The following is a 16,495-nucleotide window of genomic DNA, read 5'->3' as shown; positions in this document are numbered from 1 at the left end:
AATCGTTCAATTCCCATGAAAACACTGTTAGTATTTACTCAAAATTTGAGGTGGATTAAGAATAAAACTTTACAGCGTAACGTAATTTGTGTTGGATTTAAAAACAATTAGAAAGGAGGGAGTGGGACAGTTCACAAATGATAACTTTGAACCCCCCCCCAAAAAAAAGCGGAAACTCGTATATTTCGGGGGAGGGGGTGTAGATTTATAACTAACCAAGACACTATGTGGTGCTATCTTTTCTTGTTGATAAATTAAAAAGCGTATGTGTACACGTTAAGCAAAAATCACTTACGAAAGACAAAAAGAAAAAAAAAACTCACAGGAGGGTTGAGTCGGGGGTACCAGTGAGTGCTGGGATCCCCTTTGGTTACTTCACATTTTATTAAAAACATGAAGGTAAAATACTCTCCCTCCAGCTTTCCTTTTATTTGTTTATTTCAATAATTTATATTACGACAGGTTGAGGACATTGTCGGACATTTCTCTCAGAATACGCTTTCCCCGAAGTATTTTTGTTTCAAAAACATCCCACATGATATCAAAATGTTTTGCATTTAATCGTTTCATAAATTTAAAAAAAAGAATGTCGGCAACAGCTGAATAGAGAAAAAGAACCTACGCAATCAAATCTAAATCTATTCTTTGGAAAACAAATTATATAATGCATCCCCTAAATAATTATTTTAAAATGATAAATACCTGCACGTCCACCTCTCTCGACATTTCAGTTGCGAATGCTTAAATACGGGAAACAAAATCAACTCTCTGCAAAATCATCTGATTGTTGAGAGATATGTACCAAAATGCGCATGTAAATTAGTGAGGTCATTAGAAAGGTCATGTCACAAATCATTTAGAATACTCGTTTCCTATCGCTTTCGACTCAAGCCCCGCCCTGTATCTCCGATACAGTAGGAAACTCGTACTCTAAATATAACTTAAAGTGAAACAATTAATGTTTTCTTGTATGTAGTAATTAAGCGTTAATGTATCGACATCGTTATAATTATCATAATCATCAAATAAGTCAAATTCAAATAAACATTTACTTTGACAAATAATGCATTTTGCGAAGAATAGTCACGTAATCATCTTTATAAAAGATTTCATATTTCGCATAAGAATCTCAATGACCTGTCGCAATTAACGTCAAATATTCCAACTCGTGGGTCAGATATATAGTATTGCACCATTCCACAGAATTCATCTTCTCCGTTTGGTTCATGTTGGAACCAGAGGCTCTGATTAAATTCTTTGCTCTCATTATTTATCCAGGTCCAGATGCCATCTTGGTTCATGTCCTCCAATCCAACCCAATAATAAACTGTTTAAAAGAAAATTAGATAAGTTAAGCTATCGTGTCAAATTGAAGAGATTCATACTTTATATGTGTTTATAATATTTACTATATTTTCTTCTTACTTGGTTAATCAAGAATCTGTTTATAACCCCATAACCTGTCTGTCACCAATTAATAATCTACTATTGATGTTTTTTTTTTCAATGTTTAAATGTACCCGTAATTGTACCTTGGCTATGGAGAGAAAACTATCATAGGCATTTATGCCTACTGTTCCATCCAATTTCAGGGAATAAAATATATTTTAAACCAACCTGTCCTTAAAAAAGCATTAATTTCTAGTTAGACAAAGTATAATGATCAAAAGAATTTTTATTTTTGCTCGAAAAGATTTTAACCACATTAAGAAAGTTAAATCTCTGTTTACAGTATTTTTTTAAAGAAATATTTTGTTATAAAAATATACAGTGACTTTGTAATGAAAATGTCCATTTACTCGTACTTAATTAAAGATTAAGGGTTACTCTGACGCTTTCATATATTCGAATCCCTGTGAAAAAAGAAAAATGACAAGATAAGGTCGTATAATTAATGAAATTTTTTTTCTCACAAATTTCACTTTGAAATCAAATTATTTCGTGGCCTAATCGTGTCCATTTGATTATAACTGGAAGGAACTTGCATTTTATCCCTGCTTGGGGATGTTTGTTGAAAAATAAAAAAAAATGAAACATCAAGATAATATTCTAAAATTAACAAGAAACTTTTTATTTAATTTTACATTAGACCCTCTGTGTAGCCTTAAGGTGTATATTGTGTTTTTAACACGAAGTTAACAAATAGAAATCTACAATGAATTTATAATTCATTTAGGAAATGCAAGAGTTCTACGCAAAAAGCGTGAACAATGGTGTTTTTTTTTTTTTTTTGTCAAAGTGAATGGTCCAAGATGTACACATAGTATACTAAAATATTAGTTATGAAAATAAAAGTCAGAATAGTGTGGATTTTATTGTTAGATCTGAATCTTTTAGATAATAGCATTTTTAAAATGTTATAGTTAAATTGCAGACATTTTTATTGGCATGATATTTTCTACCTTATTTATTAAATATCTGCCTTTGAAAGTATCTCGACCATCATTTGAACTAATAAATATTCTATTGGATAATTTTTCTAATTTTTAATTGATGATTGCCCGGTTGTTCAAAGGATCAATGGATGGACTCGCGCGACGTCTGAATATTGTCAGACGATATTCTAGGAAGGAAAAACATAATTATCAAATATTACCCTCAGTTTCTGCCTTCTGCCGGGAAAGTTAAATCAAATACATGTATAAACATACCATTTTTGGGAATGATATTTTGAAATTTTAAGAGTTTTTCCACGGTGTCAAGCATAAAAAGGTGGCCTCCGTCTAATCCACATTTTGCATTGGCCTCTTTCCAACCCTTAGTGTCAACGTAATCTTTATAACAGACGCTGATATCAGATAGAAATATGTAGTTGTGCCCTTTGCAGTCTAAAGTTAAAGATTTCTGAATTCGAATACTTGACAAATGATTTACAGTATAAAGCATAACATTACAACATCTGTTTTCTTAAATTTCTTGTAAACAACTCTGATGAATTTATTATTTTTCAATGGACATATATTTCATATGCCTCCCTAAACTCAAATTATAGTTTTCTATCCAAATAAAAGTTTAAAAGGATACACTTATAAGATTTCCAGTCTTAAAATACCAATTATTTGGTGGAAATTTTGCAAAATAAATTACATATCAATGAAAATAACGAACATAAATCAAAGTAAGGGATTCATTAAATCATTGTAAATTAGGAGCAGAGAAACACAGGCCTCAATAATTTGAAGGTAACTAGCAAGCATCGGATCGTTCCATTTTCCACTAATTAAATAAAAAAAATGATATTGACATAAAAATGGATTTAAAATTATTATAAGCAATTGTTAATAAAGAGTTTTTTTTATTGAAATGGAATGTATTTCTGAAATTTTATTAAGGTCTTGGAAACGGGAAATGTCCCTTCAATATTTGCATTATTTACACGGGAAAAATACATGGAAATGAGACGGGATTTTGACTCCGAGCCTTTTTTCAGAAAAGTTAATATTGCAATTTTTGTACAGATTATGTATCAAACAAATACAGTACGAGCAGTGACGTTATTTGTTTTTAAATTTAGTTAATATTTTAACTCACTTCGTTCATCCGATTGAAAATAGTAATCATCTGAAAGGAAATAATGCTGAACTCCTTCCAAAGTTGTAAAGGACTGTTCGTCTGTCCTATTTTTGTAACAGTAGCATTCTTCTTCTAAGTATGATAATGATATCGCTCTTCCGTTTTTACACATTCTTCCACACGACGTAACAAATAGCGCATGTGATGGAATGTTTATCTGATAGGGTTCATCGAAAAATATTTTATCATCAAATTGTGCATCTCTTTTCCAAATTTGAAGATTGTAACATCCTTTGAAGATTAAAAAAAACAGTTATATATATTTTTCATAACTTTTCAAAACAAAATATCAAACTTTATGTACCTTGCAATAACTTGATACCTAGAAAATTCAACATTTGGTAGTTTAAAACTCCATTAATTCGTTGAATAAACATAACATGCAATATGTACGTAAACTGTATTAAATTAAAAGCTTTCATTACCAATATATTAATTCCATTTGAAAAACAAAACTTACCAACATTTTGGAAGAAAACTCCAAAAATCGTTATAAATTCTAAGCCTAGCATGTTAATGAGCTATCGAAATGTTGGTATAATTGAAGAATCATGAAATTTTGTCTGAGATATGCTTATTGAACAGGTAGAAAAAGGTTTAATTGGTACAAATGAAAATGCATCGAACCCTTTTAAATGATAATTTTAAAAAAATCCAATTTGATGGAAATGTTTGTACACTCGCAATTTCAAGTATTGATTGCGCATCACAATCGGATCATTTTATAAATGTTCAAAATTGTTAAAGGCTTAATCAGTATTTTTCTGGCATGTTCTTTCCTAAGTCAACATATTTTTTATTTACTTTTTTTATTAGTCATCGTATATGTATTTGCATAGTTTAAATCAAAAGCAATTAAGTGCTGATGGAAAATATAACAATATTATAAATTAAATGTCAATAAATAAAAGCTTTAATTTCAATTTAAAATGCTCAGGGCAAACAAGCCATGTTGTACAATCAACATGATCAAAACGAAATTAAATGCGTGACAGTAAATTGATAAAAAAATATTTTCATTTTGGTCAAATTGTAGTAGCATTATAAATTCATCAATACAATGTTTCCGCCTTTGTATGGGAACCTGACAATATTACATCAGGGTGAAATAAATAGTAGGACATGTTTCTTTTTGGCAATCATTAGGAAAGAACATGCATTTGATTTTAAACCAATACTAGTTATATTTCTCCTCTATAAAACTGTATAAAAGAAGAGTTATTAATTATCAATTAGATGCATAGGTATGCAAAAATTAACAATGCAAACTATTTATTATGTAAACCCCACCTGTCGTATTTATTTGAAATGTTTAAAATTTATTTTAGTTGCCATAATAAGAAAAATAATGTCAGGCTCTTTTGTATAAGGGAGGACTGAGAGCCAAAAGAGTAACAAGCTAATTCAGAGAATTCGTGTCCCCCGCTTTGGGAAAAAGTCGGATCCCCCTGACTGAATTTGTAGAATTATTAAATGTATACATGTATACATGTATACTGAAGCAAAAAAATACATGTATGCCAATATGCATATAAATATTTGATTGCTTATTCTTTATTATGTATATAGAAGATTCTTTTTGTATGGAATATTTATCACACTGTGATGATGATTTTATGAGTTTGTGCAAGCCAGACCTCATAATTTTTTTTTCATTTCACATGCTGAATACAATAATTTAGTTAAAAAAAAGTATTTCGAAAAAAAAAAGAAAATGGATCGTCCGGGATTCGAACTCGGAACCTCTCACATGTGAAGCAAGAGACATACCACTAGAGCACGGAACTACTTTACCCTGGCGAACATTATATGCAAAGATGAAGTCACATACATGTATTTATATATTCACGTTCGATATTGTCAAAATTTTACACAATGCATGGTGTCTTACTTAACCTTTATTAAACAGTTCTAATGTAATAAGAATATAAAGTCCGCCGAGAACCTGTTTTATACGTAATAAATCACCTCATGCCCCTGTGCTAAAAATAGCGACATGTAATACAATAAATACTAATAAAACAAACGGGGCGGGACAAATTGAGAGGGGTGAAAGAGGTCCTAGGGAGTTTTGGTATAAAATTACATTGCAAAAGCTCAAAATCCTCTTGAAATATCGCCCGGAAAGGATAGTGTTATACACAGATATTATGTATAAATTGACGACCTTGAACTTTGTCCTTTTGACCTCAAAATAAATAGGGGTCTTTCTTAGGCCACAGGGAGTTGCTTTGTAAAGTTTCATTGCAAAAGCTCAAAGGGTTCTCGAGATATCGCGCGGAAACGAAAGTGTTATAAAAGTCAGAATTTGCGAATTTATGACCTTGATCTTTAATCTTTTGACCTCAAAATCAATAGGGTTCTTTTGTAGTCCATAGGAAGTTGATATGCAAAATTTCATTGCGAAAGCTTAAAGGGTTCTCGAGATATCGTGTGGAAACGAAAGCGTTACAGACAGACAGAATAACGGACGGACGGACGGACAGACCCAAATTAATATTCCCCACTTTTCAAGCGGTGGACAAAAACGTTTACAAGAAATGTCGGAAGCAGGGTATCCCGGCAGCTCTACTAACCATCGCACCCTAAATGTTTACATGAATAAGAGTAGGTAGCAGGAGATAATAAAAAGCTTTTTGTATCAATTTGGAATTTCCTATCTATCTTTTGATCAATGTAGAAATATTATAAATCCTTATATTCACCTGTAACACCATGTGCATATAACGTAATATTTTTTTCGGGGGTCTCAGTCAGTCAGAATGATTATTAGTGTTGGGCATAATGTGGAATCATTTTCATTCGAGGAAGTTACAATCCTCGGATATTATACCTAGGTTTATGTCATCGCTACCCTTAATTTCATTCAGTTAGTACGATGGAATCAGAGAGTGATGTCGAGATTTTTAAGACTCAGAGTTCTTTTAGAACCCCCAGCGATAAGTCCGATAATGACACTGATACTATTTTGAATGACATTCTTGATCTGGAGGACTCGCATGGAAATTTTGAATTACGCGCCTCTCCATTATTCGTAAAAATCCTTCATTTTTTGACATATCGGACTTTGAAGGTGATGACTTGTCATTAATAAAGGCTTCCCAGGAGATTGAAAACAGGGCGTCGACAAAGGAATGTGTTTCAACTCGTTTTTCAAAACCCCTTCAAGAGGCGGATCCAAAGAGGTTAGTCCATTCTACGAAATCCAAAAACACCGAAAATAAAGCTAAATGGGCTGTGAATTTATTTGATGAATGGAAAGAAAAACGAAACAAAAATGTGCAGATTACGGAAGAACCGAATTCGACTTTTGTAATGGCTGAATTTATGACCATGGACAATATGTCGTTAGATAAAGCTATGCATATTTTCATCGCTGAAGTTCATAACAAATCCGGCGGAGAATACCACCCGAACACCCTTTCTGAAATTGTAATTTCTATACAACATTTTCTGCGAGGTAGCGGGAGGTTTGATAACTTTCTTGATGATACCGACTTTGCTTATATGCCACCAGTATTAGATGCAAAAATGAAAGAATTATCTAGAATGGGAATTGGGATCAGTCGTAAACAAGCAGATATTATTTCAGCGGAACAGGAAAACGAGATGTGGGAGCGTGGGATTCTCGAAACTGACACTGCCAAAATGTTGGTCGATACTTTGCTATACAGTATCGGATTAAACTTTGCTCTCCGTGCCGGGCAAAAACATCAAAATCTTCAAGTTGGTACCAATTCTCAGTTATCACTAAACATCTCCAAAGATGATGGGAGACGGTACCTCCAATACACAGAGAAGGCATCCAAAAGTAACATCGGAGACTTAAATCATCGCAAAATTACGCCAAAAGTCACGAGGGCATATGAAAATGTGGATGAGCCTGAACGTTGCCTTGTTAAAATTTTTGAGAAATATATCAGTTTAAGGTGAGAATATAGCTATCTGGATATTATTTCGAACAAGAATTATGTTATTTAACAAATCATGTATATTATCTTGATGCATGCAGTGTTCCGAAAAAATGGTTTGTAAAGTTGCATATTCCTCTTTTTTGCGTACTATTTATATTATTTACATTTTTTTTAGACCACCTAATGGAAAATCGACGGCGTTGTATCTACGACCCAAAGAGAGGGCTACAGAAACAGTATGGTTCGACGCCGTGCCGAAAGGGGTTCATCAACTTCAGCAAGTTGTCGAAAAATTGTGTAAAGCAGCTGGATTTCATGGGAATTTTACCAGCCATTCTTTAAGGGCTACCGCCGCTACAAGACTGTATCAAGCCGGTGTTGACGAACAACTAACGGAACTTGTAGAAAAGACGGGGCATCGCTCGAATGCGGTCAGGGCCTACAAACGTACGTCAACGGAGAAGATGAAGGATGAGTGTCGTTGTGCAATCTAAGGTGAAGAAGGTTTCCACTGAAAATGACGGAGCTGCTGCTTGTGTAAGGAATAGTGCTTCCAGGGAAATAAAAATCACTGCTGGCGATGTGTCTGTACATGTGCGTTTGTGATTTGTTGTGATTTTTCCCGTTTCTGTACTTCTATTAAAATTATTTCATGTATTTGTTTTCGGTTTTCATTTCAGTTCAGTCCACTATTTTCCAATCCAAAATTTTGTTCAATATTGGACAGTCCAGTCCAATACGAAAATTCGTAATATTACGAAAAAAACGTAAGATTACGAGAAAGCGTAATATTCCAAGTTATCATAATAGAAAAATTATATTACAATGTTTCGTAATGTAGTTTAATTACGAATACGCGTAATATAGCAGATTGTAGAGACTATATTACGAGTTTTTGTAATCCAAGACAAATTCAAGCATTGCAAGAAATTGAGGCACCCCTACTAATGTGTTCGGAACCTTTTATTTTTCGGTGTTCTGCAGATAATAAAATCCGATGAGTTCAGAGTAGCTTTGACAGTGGCTCTGGCGAGAGTTAGCGAGACTTCAATTTTTTACCAGTGAGTACTAGTGAGCTGTAATTTTTGCAGTTTACTATGATAAGATGTATTAATTGTTATTACCCCCCCCCCCCCCAAGCCACTAATTTCTGTTGAAAATCATGAAAGTCTTTCAGAAAGTTGTGGAAACACATTTTTCACAGGGATGTTATCAGAAGAAACAGACAATAGCAATTTCCTGTTTACTGCCAATTTTATTTATAAAACCGGATCTACCCTATAACCTTTGAATAGGTAAACCTAAACCACGTGTCTTGAATTTAAATAACAATAACTTAAGTAGGGGTGTGAGTGGCGGGCAGCAAAGAATGACGTTTACTACGAGATGTCACTGGCGATAACTTGTACGACTCTTACTGAGATTTGAATTCTGTGTATTTCAATAGGAATTGCACGAACAGTTGTATTATGAGACGAGGGTGTGATTTTTAGGGTAGACTTCGCAAGAAAAGTAGGGAGTTCGGGTGATATAGGCCAATGCGACATGCTTAAGCGAATATTGAAATTTACTGGAAAATTGATCCTATCCTTGGGAAAATTCCTATAAAAGAATAATAAAAGAAATTGTCCACTCACCCATCGTTGACGGTACTTTTTTCTCGAATTCCCATGCTTTCTGATAGGCGTAACTGACCAAACTGACCGCGTGCTATCAGTAGATGTGGAATCTGATATATTACTGACGTCACACTTTGCTACCCACCACTCAATTTCTTGCAATGCTTGAATTTGTCTTGAATTACGAAAACTCGTAATATATTTTATTATACAATCTGCTATATTATGCGTATTCGTAATTCAACTACATTACGAAAAATTGTAATATAAGTTTTATATTACGATAACTTGTAATATTACGCTTTATCGTAATCTTACGTTTTTTCGTAATATTACGAATTTTAGTATCAGACTGGACTGTTGCACTGATCGGACAAAGTATTGGATTGGTAATATAAAATATTGGACTGGTAGGACAAAAAAAATGGACTGCAATACTTTTAAGGGGACATTCTTAAATATACTGGATAGAAACAAACACAAGGTTACGTCACAAAAATGTTTTAAATAGCCATATATTGGGAGAAAAAATAATGAATAAATAATGACAATGAGTGTGGTATAAAATGCAGCGTTTATTTAACGGCGACAAAAATATATCCATTATCATTCAAAAGTTTTGTTTGACTGAACATAATAAGCAGGCTTCCATTTGCAAGCCATTTGAAACTCTTGGACTTTTTGCATTAGATTAAGCTGTTGTTTTAGGTTTAAACATTTTCCGTTGACGTGCAAATTAATTAGATATTTTACTTTTTATTCCGCTTAAAAGTATTTTCGTTCTGTCTCTCTTTTACCCAAACATTTATATTAGATATGGTTACCATATTTCCTATATATGTGGTGATTATATCCAGGAAATGAATTTGCGACGAGAATCCTGATTTGTCAATGGCAGGTGCAGGTTCCCTCTATTCTTAAATTGTATACGCTGTAGAAATCTAATAAAAAATGCCATACCACAAACAATTTAATTACAAAATGGAAACAGCAGTAGGGCCATTTGTATATATCAGTATTTCAAAGCAACTAGAGCAGCATACCATTTATAATAAAGGTATGCCATTTATTTCTGGAACTATTAGTCAATTTCATTCATTATGAAATTAAAGGATATAGATTTTAAAGAGCATACATGTAATATATGACGAGCTTGCCCACCTCATGCACTATTTACGCATCTTTTTTGATTTAAAAAAAATAAATCCCAGTAATCTAGACCCTGTTGTATAAAAAAGGTTTCTCAGTTATAGATGACAAGAGATGATCCCTCAATCACTCTTATTTTGGGGAATATTATGGTTCGCCTATACCTTTTAAATCGTCCTTGCAGTGCGCAGCCCAATCAAGGAATTCCCAAACGATTCAGACCCCTGGAAAATCCCGGGGCGACACATATTCAAAGACCAAATAAAAGCGCGCATTCCGAGGTATGCAGAATGATGCAGAGTTAACTGCGGTTGACAGCTAAAATGTTTCACTTCCGGTAATAGATTACGCGTAAGCTCTAGATGCTTGAGATGAATAACAAAATATGACAAATACAAAATAAAATACTTATATCTAAAATTGTTGTCATACACTATTTAATTTTCCCATAAAATTAATTTTACAAAGTGGTGTAACAAAAGCAGGTCGTGTGATACTTAAATAGTAGATAGTTTATTTATCACGACTTTTTATTCAATAAACAGATACCACTCTTTAGTAAAGTCAAACGTTTTTTTCTGAGGCTTGTTCTTGTCGCTTTAACCACTTCAGGAAAACAGAAAAAAAAATAAGCTGAGTGAATATGTCATTTATTGCCAAAATAAATGAGAATAAGTGAAACAAAATGATGTAAAATATACAAAACGTACAATTGAGTGCATTGAAAGCTTGGATAATGCAAACTGATGAAAATTAATGTCAATTTAGGTATATGTTACATTGCAAGTTAGTGCTTATCCCTGCTATTGTATAAATAATGATTACAAAGTTTGAGCAACAAGAAGGTGGCGTACTAAAAGAGTAGCTACTCGTATGTTACTTACATGAATAAGTTAAAACAAATTCAAATGATTTGTAAATAAAAAAAATAAAACAATGTAAACATGGAGAGAAAAGAGCATCAAAATCGAATTTTCCAAGATAGTCAAAATAAATAAATACCTATAAATATAAATACCTTTTCTGTTAGAATAATTAAACAAGGGAGCAGGTAGGGCAGTAGAGGTTAAATTTGCCATAACCTCGATCCTGATGTAAGTAGAATGTACCCCACCTTAATATAACTTACTAGTTATAACTACATGTACAAAATTGAATTGAATTGAAAATAACAATGTAAAAAGCCTGCAAATAAACATTTTATACAACATAACATTTTATTTATGCATATTTGTGAAAAAATTCAATGAATACATTAAATATGAGAAAATTAGGTCCTAATAACTAATATGAATGCAAATATCTTTTGTACGAATTTAATTTACGATTAACACGTTTTTTTTTTCAATAAAGAAGTAATTTAAAAAACCGGCGCTTAACATTTTCAGTGATATAAAGAGTAATAAAGGCGTAGGAACAAGTTATTTACATTACTTTCGACACCTCTTTCTTATCTGTACTTGTGTATTCCATCTCTTAAAAAGTACGTCTTAGTATCCAAGGTCGGTTTTTTCGAATGAACTGAATTCCAGGCCAGAAAAAATCATCATGCAATCTAATTGAGCTTATCTTGTTTTCTTTGATTCTTAATGAGGGGGTTGTAAATATTTGAATAAAAAAGCATATTAGCTAGCAAATGTTTAAGGGGGTCGACTATAGTTTTCATTGCGCAATATTTCGCGCATCATTGTAAAATGAAGCGTATCTAATGTTTTAATGCAACTTTTTTCGCTTAATCATTAAAATTAAACAAAGTTAAGAAATTATAGGTATAAAAATGTAATTAGAATTTGATATAACTGATTTTTTAACCGATTTTGAAATTGATAGGTAGGTTGACGTCGTTGCAGTGTGTTTTTGACGTTATGATAATCTGTAGCTCTTAAAGAAAGGGGTAATAAAAATATTATCAAAGAAACACACACTCTTGAAATTTAAAACATAGAAATTTGGGAATATCTCTAACATTTTTATTATGTTTTCATGTGAATCCATTGTGTACGTCATATTTAGTAATACTCTATAAAAATATGGTAAAATTTGCTATTTTTTTTTGCATTTTGAGATGCCCCCTCTGGTAACAAGAAGGTTTCTTACATATACTGTATAATATAGTATTACTCATCAAATATTATGGTTTGAACAAAATGTCTATTGTAGTATTTGTATAATTTTCTTTAAAGTTCTAAAAATTGGCATTTTCCTATATAATCCTGTAGTAAATGTACCTGTATTTTGAGACGGTCCCTCAAAAATACCTGGACGGTAGATTTCCCCCAAACTTTGCATGTACACTGAAGTTAATGTAAGCTATATACGGTAAAAAAAAAAGAAAAGTTTCGCTACTGTAGTTTTCACACAATAAAACTATAGTCGGCCCCCTAAAAATAATTGAGCCAAATTCATTTTTCATTCCCGCCGTTTTCATAAACAAGGAATGTTCTATGTTTCTTGCTTTAGTTTGTAAAATGTAAAAAGATGGCAACAATACCTAAAATTTTGTTATTTAAGTTACCTCTTAGATATATTTTAATTTATATCCACCACTTTCCACTAATAAAAGTGCATCTCATAATATGAAAAGCCTTTCCGTAGCTTGTTCTTGTTGCTTGAAACACTAGAGAAGACATGAGAACTTGAGTTGAGTGAAAATATCATTTATTGACCAGATAAATGACGAAAGTGAACAAAAGCATATAAATATACAATATTATATACAATCATGTAAATAATACTGGGATAAGGCCAAATAATGAATAGTTTCAATTTAGATATGATATATTGCGACTTAGTGCTTATCCCAGCTATTGTATATAATGATTACAATAGTCTGTGTAACAAGAAGGTGGCGTAAACAAAGAGGCCACACAGCATGCTAAATGCTTGATCTTATACAATGAGGAAAATCTATACAACAAAAATTCAACAATTAATACTTTCCATTTCAAATATTGGTATTAAATGGGAGGAGGATGGGAGATGGCGGTAAATTGACTACAACCACGTGTTTCCGCAAAATTAAATTAATTGAGCACTCGATCCCGATCAAGCCGAACCAGATCCAAACATGAGTGATCCCGATCCAGTCGACCCCATTCTTAATACATAAAAATCAATAACAACTGCAATTTTAATCTAAATATGTCAAAAACAATGTAAAAAAGATTGTATATAAAACATTTTATGAAACATAAGATTTTATTTATCTTTTGATAACTACATTGTATGAATCCTCTCTGTTATTTTTTGTTGTTGAAAAATCAGCGCCTTAACATCTCTTACTTTTGGAGAGGACTTATATAGGCCATGTCTGATGTCCAATCCAATTATGTAATCTTACTTACATAATAAAATATTGATTAAATTAAAATCTCTAACTTTGTAAAAGATGAATATAACGAAGATCGCTATATCCAGTAAAACAGTGAATAATTTAGGTGAGGAATTATTTCAGAATTTTTTAACCGTTTGTACAAGCATATTTTACAAAAAATAATATCGGACAAGTGATCCTATAAAAATTCTTAAAATTAGATTATATCTTCCATTGCAGTTTCAACTTTTTTTTCTTCATCTTCTTTTGTTTTGTAAGCCAAAGCATGGCTGAAAAATTGCCGACGCGGCATTAAACAATATTCAATCAATCTTTTGTTCTAGGGTATTTCAAACTTTTGACAAAAAATCATTTACATTAGCTTTTGTTTGATGACGTGTTAAATCCTTTTCCTAAATAAAAATAAATTATAAAAACAACAACGCAAAGACACAAAAGAATGATACATATCAATGCATAATACTTAATATTAAGTATAACATCAATTTAATAAATTGTTATATCTAGCTAAAAATAGTCCACTAATACGATGTCATATTTTAATTTTAATTATAAAAAAAACAATTCCTATTCCAATATCCGTGGACAAGCAATGTTTCCTTTAGATTCATGATTTGCAAGACAAGTTTTTACGATATCTTTATTGTGTCTTTATGTTTACTAAATTAAAAATATAAAAGGTCGTGGGGAATGTAAATTCGTGGGTAAGAGTGATCCACGAATTCAACGAACATTAATTTTCTACGATCAGTGATGACTCCACAATAGTAATTTACTAAAAAATGACATATATTATTCTTTAACAAATACTGTTGTATCATTATTGATTTATCTATTTCTTTATATATGTTATTTTACCATTTAAAGTAAATTAACTAGGCTTCAAAGTACATAGAGCAAAGGTATTTGAAAACAGGAGGCCCACTGGCCACATCGCCCACCTGAGTACTGCGGCAAAAAAAAGTAGATCTACATTACCTGAGGATTCTTTCATAAAATTATGATTAATCATGGCTTTGTTATTCCCGAGAAGAAGATTTTCAAAGAATTTTATTTATTTATTTTATTATATATATATAATTTTTTATGTAAAACTTTGATTAGCCATTTTGGCCCCGTCCTACCCCCGGGGGTCATGAATTGAAGTCATAAGCTGAATTTACACGACCTGTGGATGCTTCCCTATAGGTATCATGGATGCCCCCATGTAGATATGATCATTCATGCGATTGCAATTCTTGAGAAGAAGATTTTCAAATATTTTCCCAAATGATATAATCTATGTTAAACTTTGATCAACCGTTTTGGACCCGCCCTACCATCGATGGTCATGAATCTACACTATCTGAGGATGTTTCCCTATAAGATTTATCTTTCCAGAGTGCTTCGTGAGAAGATGTTAAAACATACTACCAAATTTTGCTAAGTTGGTTGAAATTGGCGACGCAATGATTTTTAAGAAGTCGAAAAGTTTACAGACAGACAGACAGCTAGACTGGCGGACGGACAGACGGAAGACAATATGTGATCAGAAAAGCTCACTTGAGCTTTCACCTCAGGTGAGCTAAAAATAGAAATAAACTTCGAGTTTATAATAACTATGATCTTATTAAACTTGAGTTTTTAATGTCATCACTTTGCATCATAAAGCACTTCCACTGGCACAATATGCATTGCAATTCGTGTAGTTTAACATTGGTCTAATTTTTTATTCCTGTGGTCTGAGCAGAATTCTAGTGGATTTGAGGGGACATTGCAGACCATCTGCGCACTTCCAACGCATCAGAGAGGCTGTTTTCTTACTTTCAAACAGTCCATTAAGATTCCCACAAGTACATGCAGAAAACCACCAGCCAGATTGACAGTGTTCAGCACAGATTTTGTGCCATACATCGTTTTCTACATCAATTGTGCTAAATTTCATACCATTTGCGTTTGTATCTATGCCAGTTCTAGTCTTGTCTGTCATACAATCTAAATAAAATATAATATCAATTTTTTTCTGATACATTTAGACATACACGTATAAAATTGTGTAGCAAAAACTAGAATCTATATTATTATAAATTTTTAACTCAATGATTTTATAATGTACTTTTATTGGTAAAAGGCTTTTCTTTTATAAAATTTGTTATCCTTTTAAATTAATTACATGCTCATAACATAAAAATTAAGTGAAGATTATCAAAGTTACATAATGATTCGCTATCAATATATTGTATAATTATACACTAATGAGCATCATATTGTATAATTATACACTAATGAGCATCATTATGTAGTCTAATTATAGCTCCTATATACTAGTAATCTACTGTAGATCACTAAATTTTCGCGACACCTTATTTTCAAGAGATAATTATCGACTCTTAATTAGCGAGACAAAATTCTCTATTGGTCTATATAATCTTAAGGAATGCTATTGTACGCGAGAATTAAATTTTCGCGACCACACTGTCTCGCGTAATAACGCAAAAATAAAGTTCTCGCGAATAAAAAGTGATTAACAGTATACAAATGCAAATAATTCATAACACTACATATTAACTGGATTTGAAGTAGTATTCATCGGATGGTCAGTGCACATGCGGCGGCATTGTGCCGTCACAATAAACACCTTAGACAACTTTGTAAACAATGGTTTAACATGTATTTAAGGAATAAGATTCCTCAATTGCGTTCAAGTGGTGTTCAATTACATCATTAGATAAACAAGAGCATTCTCCGAATATAATGATGTTTTAAAAGGTCGAGACCACTACCTTATATGGAAGGCTATTTTTTTTAACACGAGACGATGTCTTCGTCACACCCGTTCTCCAATCAAGTGAATGACTTCCAAAGCGTGACAGTCTACTACGTGTGTACGATTCAATGGCGACACGTGGTTTTCGTCGGTTTTCTGC

General features: G+C 32.3%; 2 protein-coding genes across 2 annotated transcripts; one reads left to right on the top strand and one right to left on the bottom strand.

Annotated features, from left to right (window-relative positions):
• Nucleotides 1-1,048: 1,048 nt before the first annotated feature.
• Nucleotides 1,049-3,685, bottom strand: LOC134234760 (C-type lectin domain family 4 member A-like). The gene is made up of 3 exons (XM_062716804.1): nucleotides 3,532-3,685; nucleotides 2,652-2,828; nucleotides 1,049-1,327 (listed from the first exon to the last, which is right to left on the bottom strand). Exons 1-3 carry the CDS (start codon nucleotides 3,683-3,685, stop codon nucleotides 1,110-1,112), a joined length of 549 nt encoding a protein of 182 aa, XP_062572788.1. The 3' UTR covers nucleotides 1,049-1,109.
• A 3,230-nt stretch (nucleotides 3,686-6,915) lies between these two features.
• LOC134234758 (uncharacterized) lies at nucleotides 6,916-7,981 on the top strand. Its single transcript, XM_062716803.1, has 2 exons — nucleotides 6,916-7,502; nucleotides 7,663-7,981. Exons 1-2 carry the CDS (start codon nucleotides 6,916-6,918, stop codon nucleotides 7,979-7,981), a joined length of 906 nt encoding a protein of 301 aa, XP_062572787.1.
• The last annotated feature ends 8,514 nt before the right edge of the window (nucleotides 7,982-16,495 follow it).

This window comes from Saccostrea cucullata, unplaced genomic scaffold (genome assembly GCF_032062105.1).
Source record: "Saccostrea cucullata isolate Sc308-1 unplaced genomic scaffold, CSIRO_AGI_Scuc_v1 ctg13889, whole genome shotgun sequence".
Taxonomy (NCBI): Eukaryota; Metazoa; Mollusca; class Bivalvia; order Ostreida; family Ostreidae; genus Saccostrea; species Saccostrea cuccullata.
The sequence above is the reverse complement of the archived record's forward strand: the minus strand, read 5'-3'. Positions and strand labels throughout refer to the sequence as shown.